The sequence below is a fragment of the Zootoca vivipara genome, chromosome 3 (assembly GCF_963506605.1).
Source record: "Zootoca vivipara chromosome 3, rZooViv1.1, whole genome shotgun sequence".
Taxonomy (NCBI): Eukaryota; Metazoa; Chordata; class Lepidosauria; order Squamata; family Lacertidae; genus Zootoca; species Zootoca vivipara.
In genome coordinates, this window is record NC_083278.1 from 55,105,633 (window position 1) to 55,125,288 (window position 19,656).

The window sequence follows — 19,656 nt, forward strand, 5'->3', positions numbered from 1 at the left end:
CTCTGCACTAGTAACCATTTATAATTAATATTAATGAATGGCAGATGACAGCTGTTTATTGCTTAAGTAGAAATGTGCATTGCAAAACCAGAAGGATTTAGTTTAAACTCCGAGGAATTGACTTCATTAGTGGGACAGATGACTGGAGAAGGGAGAAATTGCCAGGGTGGGATCCAAGTGCTGGAATACCAAAATCTGTACAATGGGTGAGAAATGCAATCCAGAAAAGGTGCTCTGCTTGTTCTTTATTATGAGTTCATCATACAGGGCACTGTCTGAATAATTTACCAGAGTATTCCAAGGTTTAGCTTTATTATGTTTATATATTGCTGTCCACTGCGAAAAGTTCCAGAGTGATTTACAATAATAAAAATACATAAAAATATTAAAAACATCAAATCACTGATGCAGCGCATATGTCTGAGAAAACAAGAATGCATTTGGCTAAGGTCGAAACTGTGAGAAAGTTGGCACCAGACTGGCCTCCTTGGCGCCATAGACAAGAACGTACAACAGAAAAGGCCCGTTCTACTGACTTACCCATGCACTGAAGAATTCAAACTTTTGGCAAAGCGACTATAGTAATGGTAGCTTTTAATACTCAAATGTTACCCCTGCTTTGCAGATGTGGTACACACACACAGTCAAGGCAGTGATAGAAAATACAGCATTGGAATATAGGTCTCTTGGCTTTTCAGTCCAATGCCCGATTGACTGATTTATTACATTTGTTGATTACATTGTCCTCCCACCACAGCCACCCAATTTCATCTTTATAGCAACCCTCTAAGGTAGGTCATGCTAAAATATAGTGAATGGTCCAATATTACCCATTGCGCTTCATCGCTAAGTAGGGTTTTGAACTGGGGTTCCCTAGTCTAATACTCTAACCACTGCACTGCAAAGCTCTGACTCAATCAATCCCTTGCTTACTACCCTTCAACTGAACTTGGTTCCAGTTCTGATAAAATGTTCCAGTCTCAAGAACAGACTGGCATGCCAGTCAATCTGCAGTGATCATACCAATGAATCCCTCTTTGGATTCTCCTACCCTGCCTCTCAGCATCTTCAACCAAAGAGTTGCCAAAGATCAGCCCAACTGCAGTTGAGTCCTCTTTTCATCAAATTACCCCTCAAGACCACAAAACATCAGGGGCTTGTGAATGAATTATTTATTACAATCACAGACCAATAGTATCAGACATGCAAATAAATCATACAGGGTGGGTGGGTTGTCATATTGCCTGTGTGACCCATTGGCCCCAGTTGCGGCTTTTAAAAAACAAAAACCCACACACTAGTTTTTACATCCAAATCCTCAACCACTAATGTCCCGTCCCCTCTGCCACTCGAAAAAAAAAGCATTTTCAGATCCATTTTCAGATCCATTTGTGGAATGGTTGTTTTCATGTGGGAGCTGTGATTTTTTTTCTGGGCATTAGTGTGAGAAGAACCAATTCAGGTTCTTGACTAAATGGTACTAGTGGAAAGAACAAAATAATTGTCTTGTTAGGTCAAGTCATAATGCTAGTCAGGCTGTGTAGGAAGCTTACTAGTAGGACTTAATAAAGGTGCTGCTTGTCCCTAACATTTTGTAATCTAGGGCATACTTCCTGTGAACACAGATATTTCACTTTAGCTACCATGGGTAATGGGGACCCAGGTGGCGCTGTGGGTTAAACTGCAGAGTCTAGGGCTTGCTGATCAGAAGGTCGGCGGTTCGAATCCCTGCAACGGGGTGAGCTCCCGTTGCTCGGTCCCAGCTCCTGCCCACCTAGCAGTTCGAAAGCACATCAAAGTGCAAGTAGATAAATAGGAACCGCTCCGGCGGGAAGGTAAACGGCGTTTCCGTGCGCTGCTCTGGTTCGCCAGAAGCAGCTTTGTCATGCTGGCCACATGACCCGGAAGCTGTCTGCTGACAAACGCTGGCTCCCTCGGCCTATAGAGCGAGATGAGCGCCGCAACCCTAGAGTCGGACACGACTGGACCTGATGATCAGGGGCCCCTTTACCTTTACCTTACCATGGGTAATAGCCATTGATCATTTTATCCTTTGTGAATCTTCCTCCTCCTCCTCCTCCTCCTCCTCCTCCTCCTCTTCTTCTTCTTCTTCTTCTTCTTCTTCTTCTTCTTCTTCTTCTTCTTCTTCTTCTTCTTCCATTTAAAAAGGGCTATATAAAGTCCAGTCATACATTGTGGTGTGATTTCTGCACCAAAGCAGTTACATCTGAAACTGGCAACTGTGTGAGACAGAGATCGCATGGAAAGCATTCTTCCAGGGGGTCTGTCCCTCAGAAGAGTAAGGGTACCTAACCCTCTCCCACCCTAGTAACCCAACAACTGGGATTCAGAGGCACACTGCCTCTCCTGCTCCAGACATCCTATAGCTGTAATGATTGATACCCAATGACAGCCCTATCGTCTTATGAATTTTTAACCCTCCTTCAAAACCATCTAAGTTGGTTGGTAGCATCACATATTGTGCCAAGGAATTACGTGGTTTATGCTTCGTGAATAAGTGCTTAAAAAACAACAACCCTAATCACCAAGTGATGAAGTTCCTAGCCCATAATATGCTGCACAAGCAGAGTGACTTGGGATCGAATGCATTATTAAAATACGAAAATGTTAGAGAGTCATTGTGATGTTTTGGGGCTCTTGTAAGAGCACGACTGGATAACAAACTGGTAAACATAGTGTTAAAACCCCCACAGCGGCATCTATTGAATAAAATGAAGATGCAGCCTCCGTCACCACATGAATGAATCAGAGCATTAATCCTTCATATTCTCCCTGTCTCTTTATAAACAGTTGGCTGCTAGTTTCAGTTTCTGTAAAAGCTATGGCACTACAAACAACCATAAATTCACTGCTCATTCTTTTGGGGGATTTGGAAAAGAATAAACTTTCTACATTCTTGCAAAAGTCAAACCGGATAGAACCTACATGTAGAAGTTTGTAGTTTGCATTTATATCCCCATCATAGGAAACAACCCTAATTCACAGTATCATGATTTTTATTGCTAAGGGGCTGCTGGCACAGTGCAGAGTGAAATCAATACAGTATAGAACAAGGATCTCACTTACATGGTTTTGCTCATGCTTAAAACCAACTTCAGTTTAAGGAGCAGTAGAAAGGGGGTATACTGTGCAGCAGATTCACGCAGTTGCCAGGTTTATATGGCAGCTAGTGAGAAAATTGATGAAGCATAAATAGTTAAATGCCACTTCACATATTACAGACAAGTGTGAAATAGAGAGCCATAGTGATGGCTGCTTCTCTGCACAAGATTTTAGCTCAGAAATGATGCAACCTATTCCCTTTTTCCATACATATGGAAATGTATGGAAATGTGATGTATGGAAGTGAGAGCTGGACCATAAAGAAGGCTGATCGCCGAAGAATTGATGCTTTTGAATTATGGTGCTGGAGGAGACTCTTGAGAGTCCCATGGACTGCAAGAAGATCAAACCTATCCATTCTTAAGGAAATCAGCCCTGAGTGCTCAGTGGAAGGACAGATCGTGAAGCTGAGGCTCCAATACTTTGGCCACCTCATGAGAAGAGAAGAATCCTTGGAAAAGACCCTGATGTTGGGAAAGATTGAGAGCACAGGGAGAAGGGGATGGCAGAGGACGAGATGGTTGGACAGTGCTCTCGAAGCTACGAACATGAGTTTGACCAAACTGCGGGAGGCAGTGGAAGACAGGAGTGCCTGGCGTGCTCTGGTCCATGGGGTCACGAAGAGTCGGACACGACTAAATGACTAAACAACAATTCCCTTTTTCAGTTCTGCTTTCACTCCAGGAGCTAAGGTAGAAACTCCACTCCAATACACAGGATCAAACTCATTATGTTTGAGAAACGCCAAAAAAGTATTCTGACTTTTTCTCTGGTAACCAGAACAAATCTATGTAGGTTACACCACATCTTACCTTAACCATGGTACCTGGCTGCCCTTTTATTTCTTCAATACCTGAAACTGAGCATCTAAATGTTCCTGCCACCTATGCTTTGTATTGAGTTCAGCATATGCTGTCTCATTCCATCACTACACGGCAGCATTTGTTGGTCTACTACCTTTTGAAGCCTAAGCACAAACTGAATAATAATGTGAATTAATTCCACTATATTGAGTCCTGCAACAAATTCCATTAATGCCCTGTTAATGTCCCCAGTGATTCTCTCTGCTAGCGTTTTTGGTGTCAGCCGTAGGAACCAAGTGCTTCAAAGAAGTTTCGCTAAATAAGACCTACAGTTTATATACAGCTAAAGGGTAGTGATGGTTGGGGAGATTCAGAGCCCATTCAAACAGAAAAACCCCCTCTTCTCCAAATCAGAGATGCCCAGATCTGCATGTGCTAATGGATTCAAGGAAGTGTGGCAATTGCTTGGAGTTCTGCAATTTGATTTGATTTAATTACAGCCCCCTTCACAGGATAAAGGGGCTACACCTTTTATGTCCATTCCTGATGTCACCTGGCTCATTCTGGCCACTTTCTGATGCTGGGGAAGTTCAGAAGGAGGTACACCTGTCAAGTGCAAGCAGGCTGCCCCTGTGGGTCGGAACTCTGACTATTCAGGGCTACAACATATGAAGACAGCTTTGCACGTCTTCAGCAGACTTCCACCCTTCATACTCTCCCCCAGTGCATGAACAGCATGGTGTCAAAGCCAGAAAGGGATGCACCATTACAGGAAAGGAGAGCATTCATTTATTTTTCAGCTTTATTGTTTCATTCTTCTCATAGTGACATTCTGTTGGCAGGTAATACAGTATGAAATTGAGTCAATAAATGCTCCTGGGCAGAGAAATGGAAGCTTTTAGAAATTACTCTCTCCACATATTGCCATACATTTAAAGCACATAGCCTTTCCCCCCCCCCACAAGGAATTCTGGGAACTGTAGTTTACCCCTAACAGAACTGAAATTTCTGTCGCCCTTAATGAATGGCAGTTCTCAGGATTCTTCCGGGGGGAAATGTGCTTTAAACATATGCTTTGGCTGTCAGTGCTTATGTGGGCTAATGCTATTCAAACCTGATCTAAAAGGGTGCAGTCGGTTCCCTAGGCTGGTTTTGCTCCCATATTTGGTATCAGGAAGTAGTTTAGAAAATATTTAACTCTCTCCGCCCCCTCTTCCTTGTAGCATATGGTTTGGCTTGCTTTCCTGAGTCACTTGGAGCCATCTGTTCTACAAGTCTTTTGCTATGTTGCAGTCTGTTTGCTTCTGTTCTCTGCTTGTGATATATGGTATTTCACATTATGTGGGGAGTGGTGGGGAGGAGATTGCAACAGGACAAATGGCAAATGGTGCATGGATTGATTCTCTCTTGAAGCAAGGTCATTGGACTCTACAATCTTCTAGCCCTGATTTTGGGAATTAAGGAAATAGATGGCCAATGGCATAAGAAAAGTGTTGCACAAATTTCAAATAGTGCACAATGTATTTACACATTGGTTCATTTCAGTTATTTTTAAGTGTGAGTTCAAAGAGAAACAGTATCATTGTTCATTACAAAGTGGTTGGATTGCAAATCCTTTTAACATGAAATCAAATTATTCCTTTGGGTGCTCTCCCATTGTAATATTGTTCTAGAATGAGTTCAGATATCTGCCAGGATAGAAGCATCTGTCTCTTATCATGTATAACTTTTCCTGATTATTTCTCGAAGGGCAGACTAAACATGCAGTTCTGACATAATACAGCATCAGATCTGTGTTTCTGGTTTGCTCAAATGCCTCCACTAGCTGAATTAAAATCTCGAAAAAAGAAAAAGCAAAGAGTAATAGCCGTGACCTCAAGCGAATCTAATGGGAGAGGTTAGTGTTGGAAGACCAATAACAAACCTTACACTCACCTTATGTGGAAATGCTGCTGCTGAATGCACACCTGAAGCCATAACCTTTCCCAGAACAATTCAAACTGTGTAACACCTGTTCAGTTCCAGTCCTAAGTGGTGCGAATTACTACAAAACTTTGTTGGTTGTTCTCTTCATGGTACGTCTGAAACAAGATGGTCAGATCATGTTGAATGTGTAAAGCCATTTACAGCTCCTTTGTCTAGCATTAAATTAGCACTGGAAGACCTCCTAGGACTAAATTTGACAGCCCAAACAAGAAATGAATTCCATGGAGATTTAATATGTGACATCTTTTGCCTGTGTGTTACTGCCAGTCATGTGGTACAAAATATTAGCTAGCATTGATATATGCAACAAGGTTATCCAAGATAAGAGATGCCACGCTGGATATTGAAGTAGCAAACATAGAAACTCTCATCACAGAGCTGACAAAACTTCAAAACAACTGGAAATGCATGTGGAATGAAGCCAAATTGGTTGCATCAAACTTAAATAAAGAACTAAAACTCTCCCATAGATGTGATAGAGTCAGGCGCAAGAGGACAAGCCCATATAATGACAGCACACCTACTGCTAACTTGGAAGAAATGAATGGCAAGATAGATGATATTCCAGAAGAGGCCTACTTCAGAAAGTGTGTGTTTTACATTTTGGTAGCACCATTAACTGTCCACTTCAATGCTTTTAGGCACTTGGCAGAAAATTTTGATTTCTTATAGAAATATTTCACCATGTCCAAAAGTGATGTGGAGAGGAAAGCCTTATCTTTATCAGAACAATATCCTGCTGACCTTAATGGTGAAGATTTTGGAAAGGAAATGCAACATTTACCCTCAGTATAGAAAGCAAATTTTGTAAACGCACAGTTAAAGCCATTGGATCTGTTGAACTTGTTAACAGAGTACAGACTACAGAGTACAGATTTTCAAATGTTTGTGTTAGCTTAACAATAGTAAGCAACAGTAGCTTCTTGAGGGAGGTCATTTAGCAAACTTCAGCTAATTAAAATTTATTTAAGGTCCACAGTGTCTCAGAAACATCTTGTGGATTTGGCCGGGCTAAGTATTGAATCAAACATTGCCAAAGCAAGTAATTTTCATGCTGTCATTCCATTTTTTTCACAAAAAGGCCAGGAAATATCTTTTTTTAAAGTAAATATTAAGTTTATCTCCCATTTTTTAAAACTAATATGAATACTTCTGCATTGCAATATAAAATGATGTTCCAATGTGAATTCTTTCTCCTTATCTACATTGCAGCATAAACAAAGTTATTCAAATCAAATTTGCTTTCTTTATTGTGAAAAGAGTATACTAGCATAAGGACTTAAATGCAGAAAATTGACAGAGCACCCCTCTCCACTCCTTTCTCCTCTTTCATACCTCTTTTGACCTTACAGGCTGCAGCTCATGGCCTAAAACCATTGTGGATAAAAACAGAATGACTAAGAGGCCATGTACGCTTCATAAATTGTGTTTGTGCAAATAATCTGGCTGCAAGAATGCTTTGCCATAAGGTGGGCCAATGGGATAGCCTGCTGCTGCTCAAACCTCTCTCTTTAAATGATACGGCTGTGTGCTTGAGCCCAAGGGAAGAGTGGAAGTGTGTGGCTGCTGACAGACAGCATGATGTAGTGCTTGGACTAGGACCAAGGCAGGCCTGAGTTCAAATCCCCATTTGGCCATGAAACTCACCTGGGTGACCTTGGGCCAGACTCTCACTTGCTCAGCCTAACCTAAAAATGTCATTAGTAATAATAACTTGGAAGCCACATATTCTAATGCCAGCATCCATAGAGCTCTTCATTCTGCTTCCAGTGCTAGCAGGACTGTGCTAGTAGATAATTTCATCCCAACCTACAACCAGGGTAAAGTTTCTTTAGAAATTGCACAAGTCATTGAGTACCTGAAATACTGGGGAATCGTGCTGTTCCTTTAATGAATTTAAAAAAGGCTGGCAAATGAAAATGCAATCACTTTCGTGCTGGATGGGAGCCTTGGGAGAAGGGGTCCTTAAAATTATGTTTTTGGCAGACATCTGTGGAGTTCAGTCTGAGTGTATTTGAAAGTTGGCCCTTCGCCAAAAAAATTGGTCATGCTTCTTGGAAATGAGAAAGGAGCTAGGAATTTATGTAACGTTGCATTAATGGACTATAGGTGACTTGAAGTTGACCCAGGAGTAAACAAGAATTGCATCAGTGGTTTTGGAGATGTTGGCTCTTCCAGAGCATTTTCCCAGTTGGGGATTGTTAATTGGAGTTATATATCTGGATGCTTTCCTTTTTAAGCCATATTGAATTGATTTATGGAAAGAGGCAACAAAAGCACTATAAGCTGGGTGCACCTTAACGAAGCTTTCCCCACATAGCCTTGCACTATTGCCATTGTCCTCCTACCATGGTGGACTTGCAGGCCAGTAATTCCAGGTGGGACAAGCTCATGGAGCTTTAAATTATACACCTTCCACTTTATGGGGTTCCCTACCGCCTTTGCATTCCATGCATAATTCAGTGTGCAAGGTTCAGCAGGTGAAAGAGTAGACTTCATTTATACAAACATTCAGCACATTCTTGCAATTGTTAATAAGAATCCGCATCTCTGGTTCACAGTTTTTGATTACACCTCTTTATCCTCACTCTTGTTTCTTTCTGTGGGTTAAGCAGTAATACCGCAGCCAATGTTACTTATTGGACTGGGAGTAATTCCCATTGAAGTCAATGGGACCCTACAGGGATGCACTGTTAGTTGTTTTATATTGACATTTCAGCAGCTGGATACCACAGCTGACTGTGTGAGTGATAGCTTTGCATAACCCCATCTTGCTGTATCCTCTCAGTATGGTAAACCAGATTGACTCACAGAGCACCAGTGTGGTTGAAAGAAAAAGAACATGTATAACGTATACACCCAGGTTAAGAGTGCTCTTCACTCTCCTTCCTGTTTTAACCCCAGACTTCTGCACAAGAGGATGAGGTTTTTTCCTTTTCACATTGGAAAGAATCCTATACTCTCTGAACAGACTGCAAAATATGGGTTCAGAAAGCTCAATGGTGCCCCTTAGTGGATTTTTATTGCTACTTCACCTAAACCAATGCAATTTGTGACATTCAGAACCACAGGAATTGTTCGTTATCTACCTTAATTGTTGCATTACAAATAATACTTCCAACACTGAAATACAACTTGGTTTCATTTACATATTTCTTTCCCCACCTACTTGTAGATGCAGGTGTCTCAAACCTACAAATGGGCACACACTTTTGAAATTCAGTTGCCATTAGCTGATTTATATTTCTTCCGAGCAGAATATATACAAATACTTTATGGAAAATATATTTCTATAGGACATTACTAATGGTTAAAATATATGCAACAAAAGCCATGTTATTTATATTAAATTCTAGCACATTGCTATTTATTATGTCTAATTTATTTTTACTGATCTGGCGGCTGTAGGCTATAGAATAACTTTTACTGGAGAAACAAAATAATAATAATAAAATTCCTTCCAGTAGCACCTTAGAGACCAACTAAGTTTGTCATTGGTATGAGCTTTCGTGTGCATGCACACTTCTTCAGATACACTGAAACAGAACTCACCAGACCCTTATATATAGTGAGAGGGTGGGGAGGGGTAGGTGGCGACGACTGCAATTGGTCTTGCTCTCCTATTGGAGAGCAACTGGAGCAATCCTAGAAGGAATTTTTTACAAGAATGATTACCAAAATGTCTATGAAGTGTGAAATACGTAAAAAAAGAAATGGATGCATTTTGTGCATTGGAGTAACTTGTCATGATTAAGACAAGAGTTTGAACTCTATGATTCTATGATTCTATTTTGGAGGTCTTTAAGCAGAGGCTTGACAGGCATATGTCAAGAATGCTTTGATGGTGTTTCCTGCTTGGTAGGGGGTTGGACTGGGTGGCCCTTGTGGTCTTCTTCCAACTCTATGATTCTATGAGATTCTATGGTGTGTGCTTCCAGTTACTGTTCACATATGTACCTCTTGAAGAAATGCAGTGTTAAAGGGTGGGGGAAAGAATAACAACAACAACCTCTGAAGAAAAGTGAATATGTGTTTTAAAGAACGGTCTTGTTGCTTTTTGCTTTAGGAAGAAGAAACAGAGAGGAAAGAAGAAAAAAGCCAAAGACAGAAGAAAGCAAGGAAAACAGGCAGGAAAACAGTGGCCGAGAATCTAGAAGACAAAACCGAGAACAACGGGACAACAAAAGTAAAACACAGTTGAAGAAAAGAAGAGCACAGGATAAACAGCAGAAACCAGTAGCCACCAGCACCGTACACTAAATCACCTTTACACCACTGTTTTAAGACTTTTGCTGCTGCTATTTCCACCAGTTCTCTGAGGCTGGTGCTCCCCAATTAAGCCACAAGTGGACAATACTTCCAGTTATTCTTAAATCTCAAATGACATTCCAAATAATTCCTATTATATTCTTCATGCAGTCAATAGTTTATTCAAGAGACTGACATGAGCCAAGATTTCTTTTTTAAGTAAAAGAAAAACCCTTTAAATGGGATACTTTCAAACTGTTATATTATATGCTTCCATGCATCTCTAAGAGGCAATTTAAAAGTTTTGTATATAATTATCAATATGGTATAAGGTATAGCAATATATTGAATGACATCTGCAGGGGGGAGGGAGTCTTTTCCTTTGTAAAATATTTTTTCAATCTATTGTTTATGAAGCAAGAGATATCTAAGTAAAATATACAGTATCCCTTTGTGCATAATTATATATGCTACATAAGAGTCCAGAGAAAGAGGAAATCTGCTAAGAGGTGTTGGGAATCTAAGCTTTGATGCCGCACAGTCTTATCAGAACTCAGCTACCTGGTGGTTCCCTGGTTTTCATCCCAGACTCATGTGAGAAACTCCCGGCTGAACAGTTTCAGGGCTCTGAAAGCCAAGGGGGTGAAGCAGGGGAGGCAGAAGCCACATTAAACACACCAGAGACTCTTTTTCTGAAGAACAAGCAATAGCGCTTAGCTATACAGCGCTCCTATCTGCAGGACAGCACAATAGTTTCTGGTCTAAACCATGATTATACAAGGTGTGCCGTTCTATCCTTCTTCCTTTTTTTGTAACTCTGTGTAACTTAAATCAGCATTTCAAACCTTCCAGTGACTGACAAATCATATTTGTAGGAAAACAAACAAACGAACAAAACACAGAGCGAATAAAGAACAGAGAAGACAGACCACGTAAATATAATGTCATTTTGCACTGTTGTTTTCCCCCCCTTTCATTTTTTTTTTAAAAATTAAACACTATCACACAATCTGCTTTGTAAACAGAGAAAAAGATGTTCTTTAGAAATGTGCTATCTAATAAACTAAGGCCACTTTACTGAATCATGTATATTTGTGAGTGGAATACATGAGAATTAATTAGAAAAAGAATACTTCTAGAAAAAGGTCTTTAGGAGTCACAAGAATCCTTATTCAAGATAGATCGTGAACTAACTGGCTGTTTGGGGACTACAACTCCCATCATCCCTAGCCAACAGGACCAGTGGTCAGGGATGATGGGAATTGTAGTCCCAAAAAGCTGGAGGACCGAGTTTGGGGATGCCTGTGCTACACCTTAATTCTAGTTCCACATTGTGAGGAGCAGCTGTATAGTCATTTATCATCTAGAGAATCGAAACTTTGGCAAAGGGCCCTCCCTACCCAGATTGTTTTGTGTGTGTATTCTGCAATCATTGAAGCAATCATGGTGTATTAGTGATACACTTATGCTAGACTGCTCACACATCAATCTACTTCACTAGTTGTTTTGATATGCTTCCTCAAGGTTAGTGCATTATTGCCATCTCGAGGGGCACTCATGTGCTATAGTGCAACAAAAGTGGGATGAGAAACAAATAAATATGGTGTGAAAAATTACAGGATTTCAGCAAAATGTTATGGGATGTGCCCTGATCAGAAATTAAACAGTATATTCATTCTAAAAAAATTAACAGTACTGAAAACAGTATCATATATAACTGCCCCAATGCTGTCCATATTCACATCTTCTCAATTCACATATTCTCAATTTTAGCAAAACACTTGCCACTCTCTCGGGTAGGTCAGCATAGCCTCTAACCACCAGCTCTGCAGAACCATATAACAAAACAGGTCATTACTGACATTGAGTGAACTCAGTAAGAAAACAAGTATTTGGCCTTCTCCTGCTCTCTCTCCCTAAAATGGGAGCTTAATCAAATGGTCGTAGAATTGACTATACAGTTGCTCATGTCCATACTACTCTTTAAGTATGTGATTTATGCTGCTCACATTTGTAGTGGTAGGTAGGTGAAGAAGTAGTCGCTTCTGTGTGAAGCTATAATGAGTAACATTATCAATTTTTGGAATAAAGTGCAAAAACATGCCAATGTCGACTGTCACATTGTCATTGCCCCTGGCTGCCAGCTCTCCTCACTGCATTTGTTAATTAAGCAGTAAGATATAACAGAAGGTGGAACACTGCTGATTAATGCATGCCTGGGGGGTGTAGAAAAAATCCTGTTATCATGAAGCTGGTGTCACCCAAAGAGTTCATCATTCTGCACCTCAGAATAGCACCATCTGGAATGCCTGTGCTTTGAACATGGACCTAGAGTCTTATTTTTTTATATCCATAGGATGCAAAAAAGAAGAACAATATTGCTAACAATGGACAGATAATCCCATTTCCATTCCAGCTCAGTTTCCTATGCGTTCAATTGTAGGTCTGTTCTGCTGACCCATATTTGTGGATTTTTTTAAAACACTATTTTGTATGCACTCTTCCCCTAAAACATGAATTTCTCCATGTACGTTCCCTTAATATACACATGTTTGTGCAGATTTCTGAACCCAAACTGCACTGCAAAAATTGGAGAAGTGATAAATCCAATGCAGATTGGAAACACGGCTAATAATGAGTCCAGTTCACTTTAGAATATGGACTGAACAAAATCTCCTCCATCTCTATTGTGGTCTCCTATTTCAACTGGAAAATGTCACTTTTCATAGGACTCAGCAAGTGTTTATCAATGTTAGACATGATTATGGCAGCTGTGGTAATTGGAATGGCCTGCTTGTGTAAGCAGTGTAATGTATGAGCAAGATGCTAGTGGATCTCAACTGTGGGCAGGTAAAGTGGCTGGTATCTATCTCTAGTTCTGAAATACTACACAGATGATTTGGGGAGGGGGGGAGGCAGGATGAAGTAATTATTTGTGAAGCCAGATACACACCCATGCCTCTGTACAGATGCCAAGCATACTGAAACAATCCCAAGTTAATATGGAGATACAGATAACCTTATCAACCAATTGCAAATTCTCTATGCAAGCATTTTCGAATCAAAGGAACGCAGTCCTCCAGGGAAATCCAGCTCTGGTAGGTTTTAACAAAAAAAAGATACACCTGTAAGTTACAATTCTCAAGGCAAGTTTTATCACTGAGGTCATGCTGAACTATCATCCAGTGATCCAAATTAGTGTCAGGTATTTTTCTTAGTTATGTAGCAACCTCAGTATATATGGCACTTTACAGAATATCATAAGCAAAAAACGATGATCCCAAGAAGCTTACAATCTAAATTTTGACAAAGATAAAGGAACAGAGAGAGAGGGAAAGAAAGGGGGATTCAGAGAGACCAGGGTATCAAAGGAAGACTGAAGGTGGGGTATAAAAGCAACAGGCATAGTCACATCAGATAAAGCGGAAACAAAAGTCTTCTAAGTAACCTACAAATGGAAATCAATTAGAATAAAAGGTTGATTCACATGTTAATTCCTATGTAGCAATTTTATCACATCATTTGCACGTGGGGAGTTGTTGGTGTAAGCCAGTAGTCCCTTGAAATACTGTGTTGCAGTTCTTTGACATCCCTAGTCAGAAGTTACCCTGCTCCCATGAGCACTGAGACTGGTCCATTCATCATGGTTTGAAGGTTTACTACCGTAATTTATCTCAACTGCAGAAGTTGCAGAAGCCAAAAGCAACCTGGGTTGTTAAGTAAACTAAGGTCCATCATAAACATGGTTGCCCTCCAGGAGTAGCATCCTGTGTCTCCTGGCATGTGGTTCAAGTGTTTGTAGGTGTGCATAATCATCATCATCATTTATTTTAATTTATTTTATTAGTTTATTGAATTTATATACCACCCTATACCTGGAGGTCTCAGGGCAGTTCACAGAACAAAATCAAAATATTACTAAGTTATTATTAATTGCCTAGCCTTCAACCTAAGGTCCCACAGCAGGTAAAAACTTAAAATACATTAAAAAACCAGTTGAAAACAAATTACAATCACAAGAAAGAGCGGTGTCCTAAAAGTATACATTTAAAGTGTCAAAGGCCAGGCTAAAGAGGTACATGATGAGGACAGAATTCTACTGTGGCTTTGTGCCCTTGGAACAATACCTTAATCACCATCGGTTATCATTATGCTGCCTTAGCAAACAAATAGGCTAGGAATATAAGGCAAAATGGATGCACCCCACCAGAGAATTAGCTAATTGACAGTGGTCCATTCCTGTCGATGCCAAGTATGAATTATTTATGATATATTAATTTGCTATAGTAAATGCAGAGGGGGGGAATCCTAATTAAGGTTTGGTGTCCCATTGTGAGACATATTGCATATGCATGGATGCACCCTAATTAGTCCCACTGATGTCAGCACAGCAAAGATATAGAGGGCTTGAGTTCTCCCTGGAAAAACACTCTCAGGAGCAGCCACAGATGTTTTTCATTTTTAATTATAACCCTTATAACTGGCAAAACATCATCGTCATGGTTACATGCCACACTATTATTTTAAAAACAAGAGCCACTGGAATGTTCAGCAAGTGGAGCAGCCAAAACAGCTTGGGATTCTTACTGTATAATATAATAGTGATTCATTAAAAGAAAAGCTCAGGTGCTTTGTGGTGTTGCTCCTTGCTAACATGCTTTGATCCCCCACCCACCCCCGCCCAACCTACCATGGCTCTCATGTCACCAGAGAGATGCAAAGTGTTAACTAGTTCTCCAGAGACTGAAACTCTGATATTTCCAGACAGAACTTCAGTATTAATATTGGTAAATGAAAGATTCCTGCCAGCTCCTTTTAGAAACACACGGATTTCTTTGAAGCTCGCCGCCAAACCACTCACGTATGCAACCATACCTTCAACTCCAATGCAACAGCATTAAACCAGGTGTCATTCCCGAATGGAGAAAGATGTACCCCATCATCCTGATAAAGGACAGCAACTCTGAAGGTAATATCTGGGTGCGAAATCACGGACCCACCCAATACAACCATCTTTTTAACCACTGCACTATTAGTGCGCTTCCTGGCCTGCATGGTGTATAACCACACCTCCCAAGGCAAGGACCTTCTTGGCCACTGCGCTATCCACGCGCTTTCTGGCCTTCTCGGTGGCAGCTGGGCAGTGGCTACTGCGCCACGCAGCATGTCGCTGAAGCAATTGCGACCAAAATATATTGAGTCCAGGGAGAGCTGCCATCAACTCATCTAAGTCCTCTTGCATTCAGGATGCAAACGTATGCCGGGGGAAGACAGCAAATCATTTTCACCCAGCTGCACCACCAGCGCTGCGGGAGGACCTTCACAGGTCACATTCGACTGCACCAAAGGAAGGAACTCCTCCCAAAGCATTCTCTGTCTGAACATCCAGGATACGCTCACATGGGCAGGAAGGCCGAGATGGCGCCCCAATCCAGACTCGTCAATGCGCTTGCCAGCCCAGTGCACGATGCTGTGGCCGATAATCCAAATGCGCACAGCTGCTCCTATGAAAAAGGAAATAGGCAGGGAGCAGCACAGGCATCACTGGCGATGCTTCCTGATGTAACCCGTGTCAGCGTCAGACTTCCAATGACCCATATTCATAATGCTGTCCACTGACAGGCTCCAGTGCGCTGCCTTTGTAGCAGCATCTATTTGGAAGGAATGAGGCATGTTCAGCGGTAGGCAAGTGGCATCAGAAAGGCACCCCGCAATCAAAACGGCGCTCCCACCAAAACAAGATGGTGCTCCTGCCAAAATTAGCTGGGTGAAGACCTCCCCTACCCAAAGAAGGTATAAAATGGTGATCACGTTAAAATGGGGGGGGTTTCCCGGCCCAAGGAAATTCCCCACCAGCCCCCTAAGCTGCACAGTAGCAAAAGTAATTCGCTCAGAGATAGGACTCTCTGCGATGCCCAAAAGTGATAGGCTGCCCAATAAAATTTTCCAAGCCCCAAAGCTGCAGCCGCAGCCAGGACTGAGTGGAAAAGTCACTGCACAAGAGCCAGCCGGCAATTAAGGCAGCGGCAAGCTCCACAGACCGGGAGTGCTCAAGGGGCCAAAGCCCCGTGGGGTGAAAGCCCCTTTGGGGAAAAGGGAAAGGCAAGGCAAGGCAAATAACACAAGGAGGGAAGTAACTACTAGGAGACTCAAGGGGAAAGGGGGCGAATAAAGGAAAAAGATCACCAAGACGATCCGTTGAAGGTAAATCACTTTCTTTCTTGGTTGCACAGACACGCTGTTGTTGTTCCGAATCCACGCACCGAAAGAGGAAGCTCTGAGTCACGTGCATGGGTATATATAGGTCCCTCGATTGGTTTGGACTGCGCCCCATTGGCCAGATTGAACCCAACATCGACGGACCTACCAATCAGGCGTTGTGGCTGACCAATCTTACCCACCCTCAACACAGGAGGTCGGTCTCCAGGTCTCACCGCAACACATGCCTTCCTTGAGGGATGACACAATTTTTTGTCTTTAGACTAAAGAGTGGAAGTAAGGTTGGTATAGGGTTTGTGTTTGTTATCCTTACGTTAGCTTTTAAATAACAGCACAACCCTATCTTCTACTGAGAGTTGAATGACTGGGAGATGATTATATTCAAGTCCCCTTGTCTTGGCACAACACGGGTACTTGCCAGCTTGTGCACTGAGTCAAAAGCTGTGCTGTTCCAGCAGAACACAATTACACATGTAACTATGGCAGCTGAACTATGAGGCGCAAGGGGAAATATGGGCATGTAGGCCTGAAAGAACAGGTGCTAGCTTATTTAGCATTTCGAGGTTGGCGTCGTCTCTTGTGCATCCATGTTCTAACAAGGGAATACAAGAACACACCAAGGATCCATCAAGCCGAACAGCTTGCATCCAACATGACCAATCAGACACATTTGCAAGATGAAGTAAGTCATATTTTGTGTGTTTAAAACATCAGGTAATCACACACACAGTAAGTACAGTCATACCTCGGTTTAAGTACGCCTCGGTTTGAGTACTTTCACTTTAAGTACTTCACAGACCTGTTTGGAACGGATTAATCCACTTTCCATTACTTTCAATGGGAAAGTTCGCTTCAGGTTAAGTACGCTTCAGGTTAAGTACAGACTTCCAGAACCAATTACACTCATACCTCGGGTTAAGTACGCTTCAGTTGAGTACTCCGCGGACCTGTCTGGAATGGATTAATCCACTTTCCATTACTTTCAATGGGAAAGTTCGCTTCAGGCCGAAAATAAAATGAAAGCTGGGGGGGTCCCGCAGCGACGACCACTGCCGCCGCCACCGCAACAGGAACAGCCGCGCTACCTGGAGCCGCCATGCCCGGGGGGCGAACAGCGCGCGCCCCGCACCTGCCCGCCAAACGTTTGACACCAAGAAGTGCGGTGGCCTGAGGGAAAAGCCGGCCGGGTAAGGGCGAGAAAGTCCCAGCAGAGCGGGACGCCTGAAGGGACGCCGTCTTCCCGTGCCGCCCTTCCCGCCACCTCTGTCCGAGCGAGGTCCCTCCCTCTGCCTCAGGATTTCCCACCCCGTTGTTAGCCAAGCTGGGCTACTGCTGCTGCTCCAAAGTGGCCGTGCCAGAGGAGTGGCTAATCCCCGCCGGGCGCTGCGCACGGGGAGCGCCCAGCATCAGCCCGTGGCTCGCTTTGCTGGAGGGCTGCGGCCGCTCATCGTCATTCACCTGGCTCTCCCGTGCGCAGCAGAGAGGGCTTTGCCATAACCATTTGATTTTTTTTATTTATTTTTTGCTTCCGGGGGCAGCTGCCCCCCCCCGTCCTGCGCTGGGTACGCCCATGACTGGAAGGACAGATCCTGAAGCTGAGGCTCCAATGCTTTGGCCACCTCATGAGAAGAGAAGACTCCCTGGAAAAGCCCCTGATGTTGGGAAAGATTGAGGGCACAAGGAGAAGGGGACGACAGAGGACGAGATGGTTGGACAGTGTTCTCGAAGCTACGAACATGAGTCTGACCAAACTGCGGGAGGCAGTGGAAGGCAGGAGTGCCTGGCGTGCTCTGGTCCATGGGGTCACGAAGAGTCGGACACGACTAAACGACTAAACAACAACAAAACCCCACTGAACTCAATAGGACTTAGGCAGAGTTAGAAATGTTAGTCTTACAACAAAAACAACAAAAAAGTATTGTGTGGAACTTTACAGACTAACATTTTTTACAATGGAACAAGCTTTTACGGAATACAGTGTCTGCTTCACCAAATGCATTAGTTGTTATCCTCAGTTGCAGGGATGTAACATAGTTGCAAGGGTGCAGGGAGTTCTTTGCAGTGGGGTTGGGAGGCGGAATTAAAATGCAAAAAGAATAGATAGTGATGGTTTAATTAGATAGAGAATGTATGCAAAATAAGCACACTAGCTATTTAACAGTGCATTTTGGAAAATGAGACAGTGCTGAGCTGACACAGAATCTACTGGATCTCATCTAGCCTTAATGCCATCTTGTGGCAGGATTGATGATCCAGATGGGCGGGGTATAAATGATGTTGTTGATGATGATGCCTCTTTGTTCCAGCAGCCTGGGGGCAGGTGTAGTAAAAAGCTTTCTCCCCTCTCCCATATTTTCTGCCCTGACTGGTGAGGCTATGGATGCTGTGAGGGGGCCAAGCTGCTCTGCCCCACTGCTGCTAACCAGGAGTTACGCTTGCATCCTTGGTGTTTAACTTATCCTTGGAGTTTAACTTATGGATGAATTGCAAATGCAGTTTGAGGCTGGAGTCTCCCAGTGGCATTCCTTTGTTCTTATTTTCAGGTAGGTAGCACTGTTGGTCTGACACAATCGAAATAAATTAAAAAAATCTTCAGATACACTGAAACAGAAGTCACCAGACTGGGTGAATGACTCAATTGACTGCGTCAGACCAACATGGCAACCTACCTGAATCTATTTACCATACCCATTGAGTCCATTACCCATCTCCTACTACCCTGCTGAGGAAAACCCCACCCCACCCTCCCACTATATATAAGGGTCTGGGGACTTCTCTTTCAGTGTATCTGAAGAAGTGTGCATGCACACGAAAGCTTATGCCCAGAACAAACTTAGTTGGTCTCTAAGGTGCTACTAGACAATTTTTTTTATTTGTTCCTGTTCCTGTTCCTGTTCCTGTTGTTGTTGTTGTTGTTGTTACAGTGTGACCTGGCGGACTGAAATGTTCCCCGACCGGTTTAGGGTTATATTGCCACTGATTTCTCCTGTCAGGCTTGAGGCTCTAGTGAAACTCTCTCTCACCTGCCACACAACAAAGCTGCCATCCTTGGACTCCCACACACGCTGTATATGGCTGTCCTACTTCCTCACTCGCTCACTCGTAAAAGGAGGAAAGTGACCTCCTCATCCGCAAGGGGCGCTAGAGCGCCCACGCCATCCCGCGAGCCCCATCCCTCCCTTTCTGTTCCGGTCGTGCATCTCAGTCTTGGCTCCTCCCACCTCCGGCGCCACTTCAACGCCCCTCCCTCCTTGCGTGCTGACGTCTCCGGAGCTCG

The 19,656-nt window shown here is 42.8% G+C and overlaps 1 protein-coding gene across 1 annotated transcript in view; it reads left to right on the top strand.

Annotated features, from left to right (window-relative positions):
• Positions 1 to 13,158, top strand: part of RSPO3 (R-spondin 3) — a 60,186-nt gene extending 47,028 nt beyond the window's left edge. The window contains exon 5 of the mRNA XM_035108717.2: positions 9,979 to 13,158. Coding sequence (XP_034964608.1) covers positions 9,979 to 10,172 — 194 coding nt within the window. The 3' untranslated portion in view covers positions 10,173 to 13,158. The remainder of the gene's footprint in view (positions 1 to 9,978) is intronic.
• The last annotated feature ends 6,498 nt before the right edge of the window (positions 13,159 to 19,656 follow it).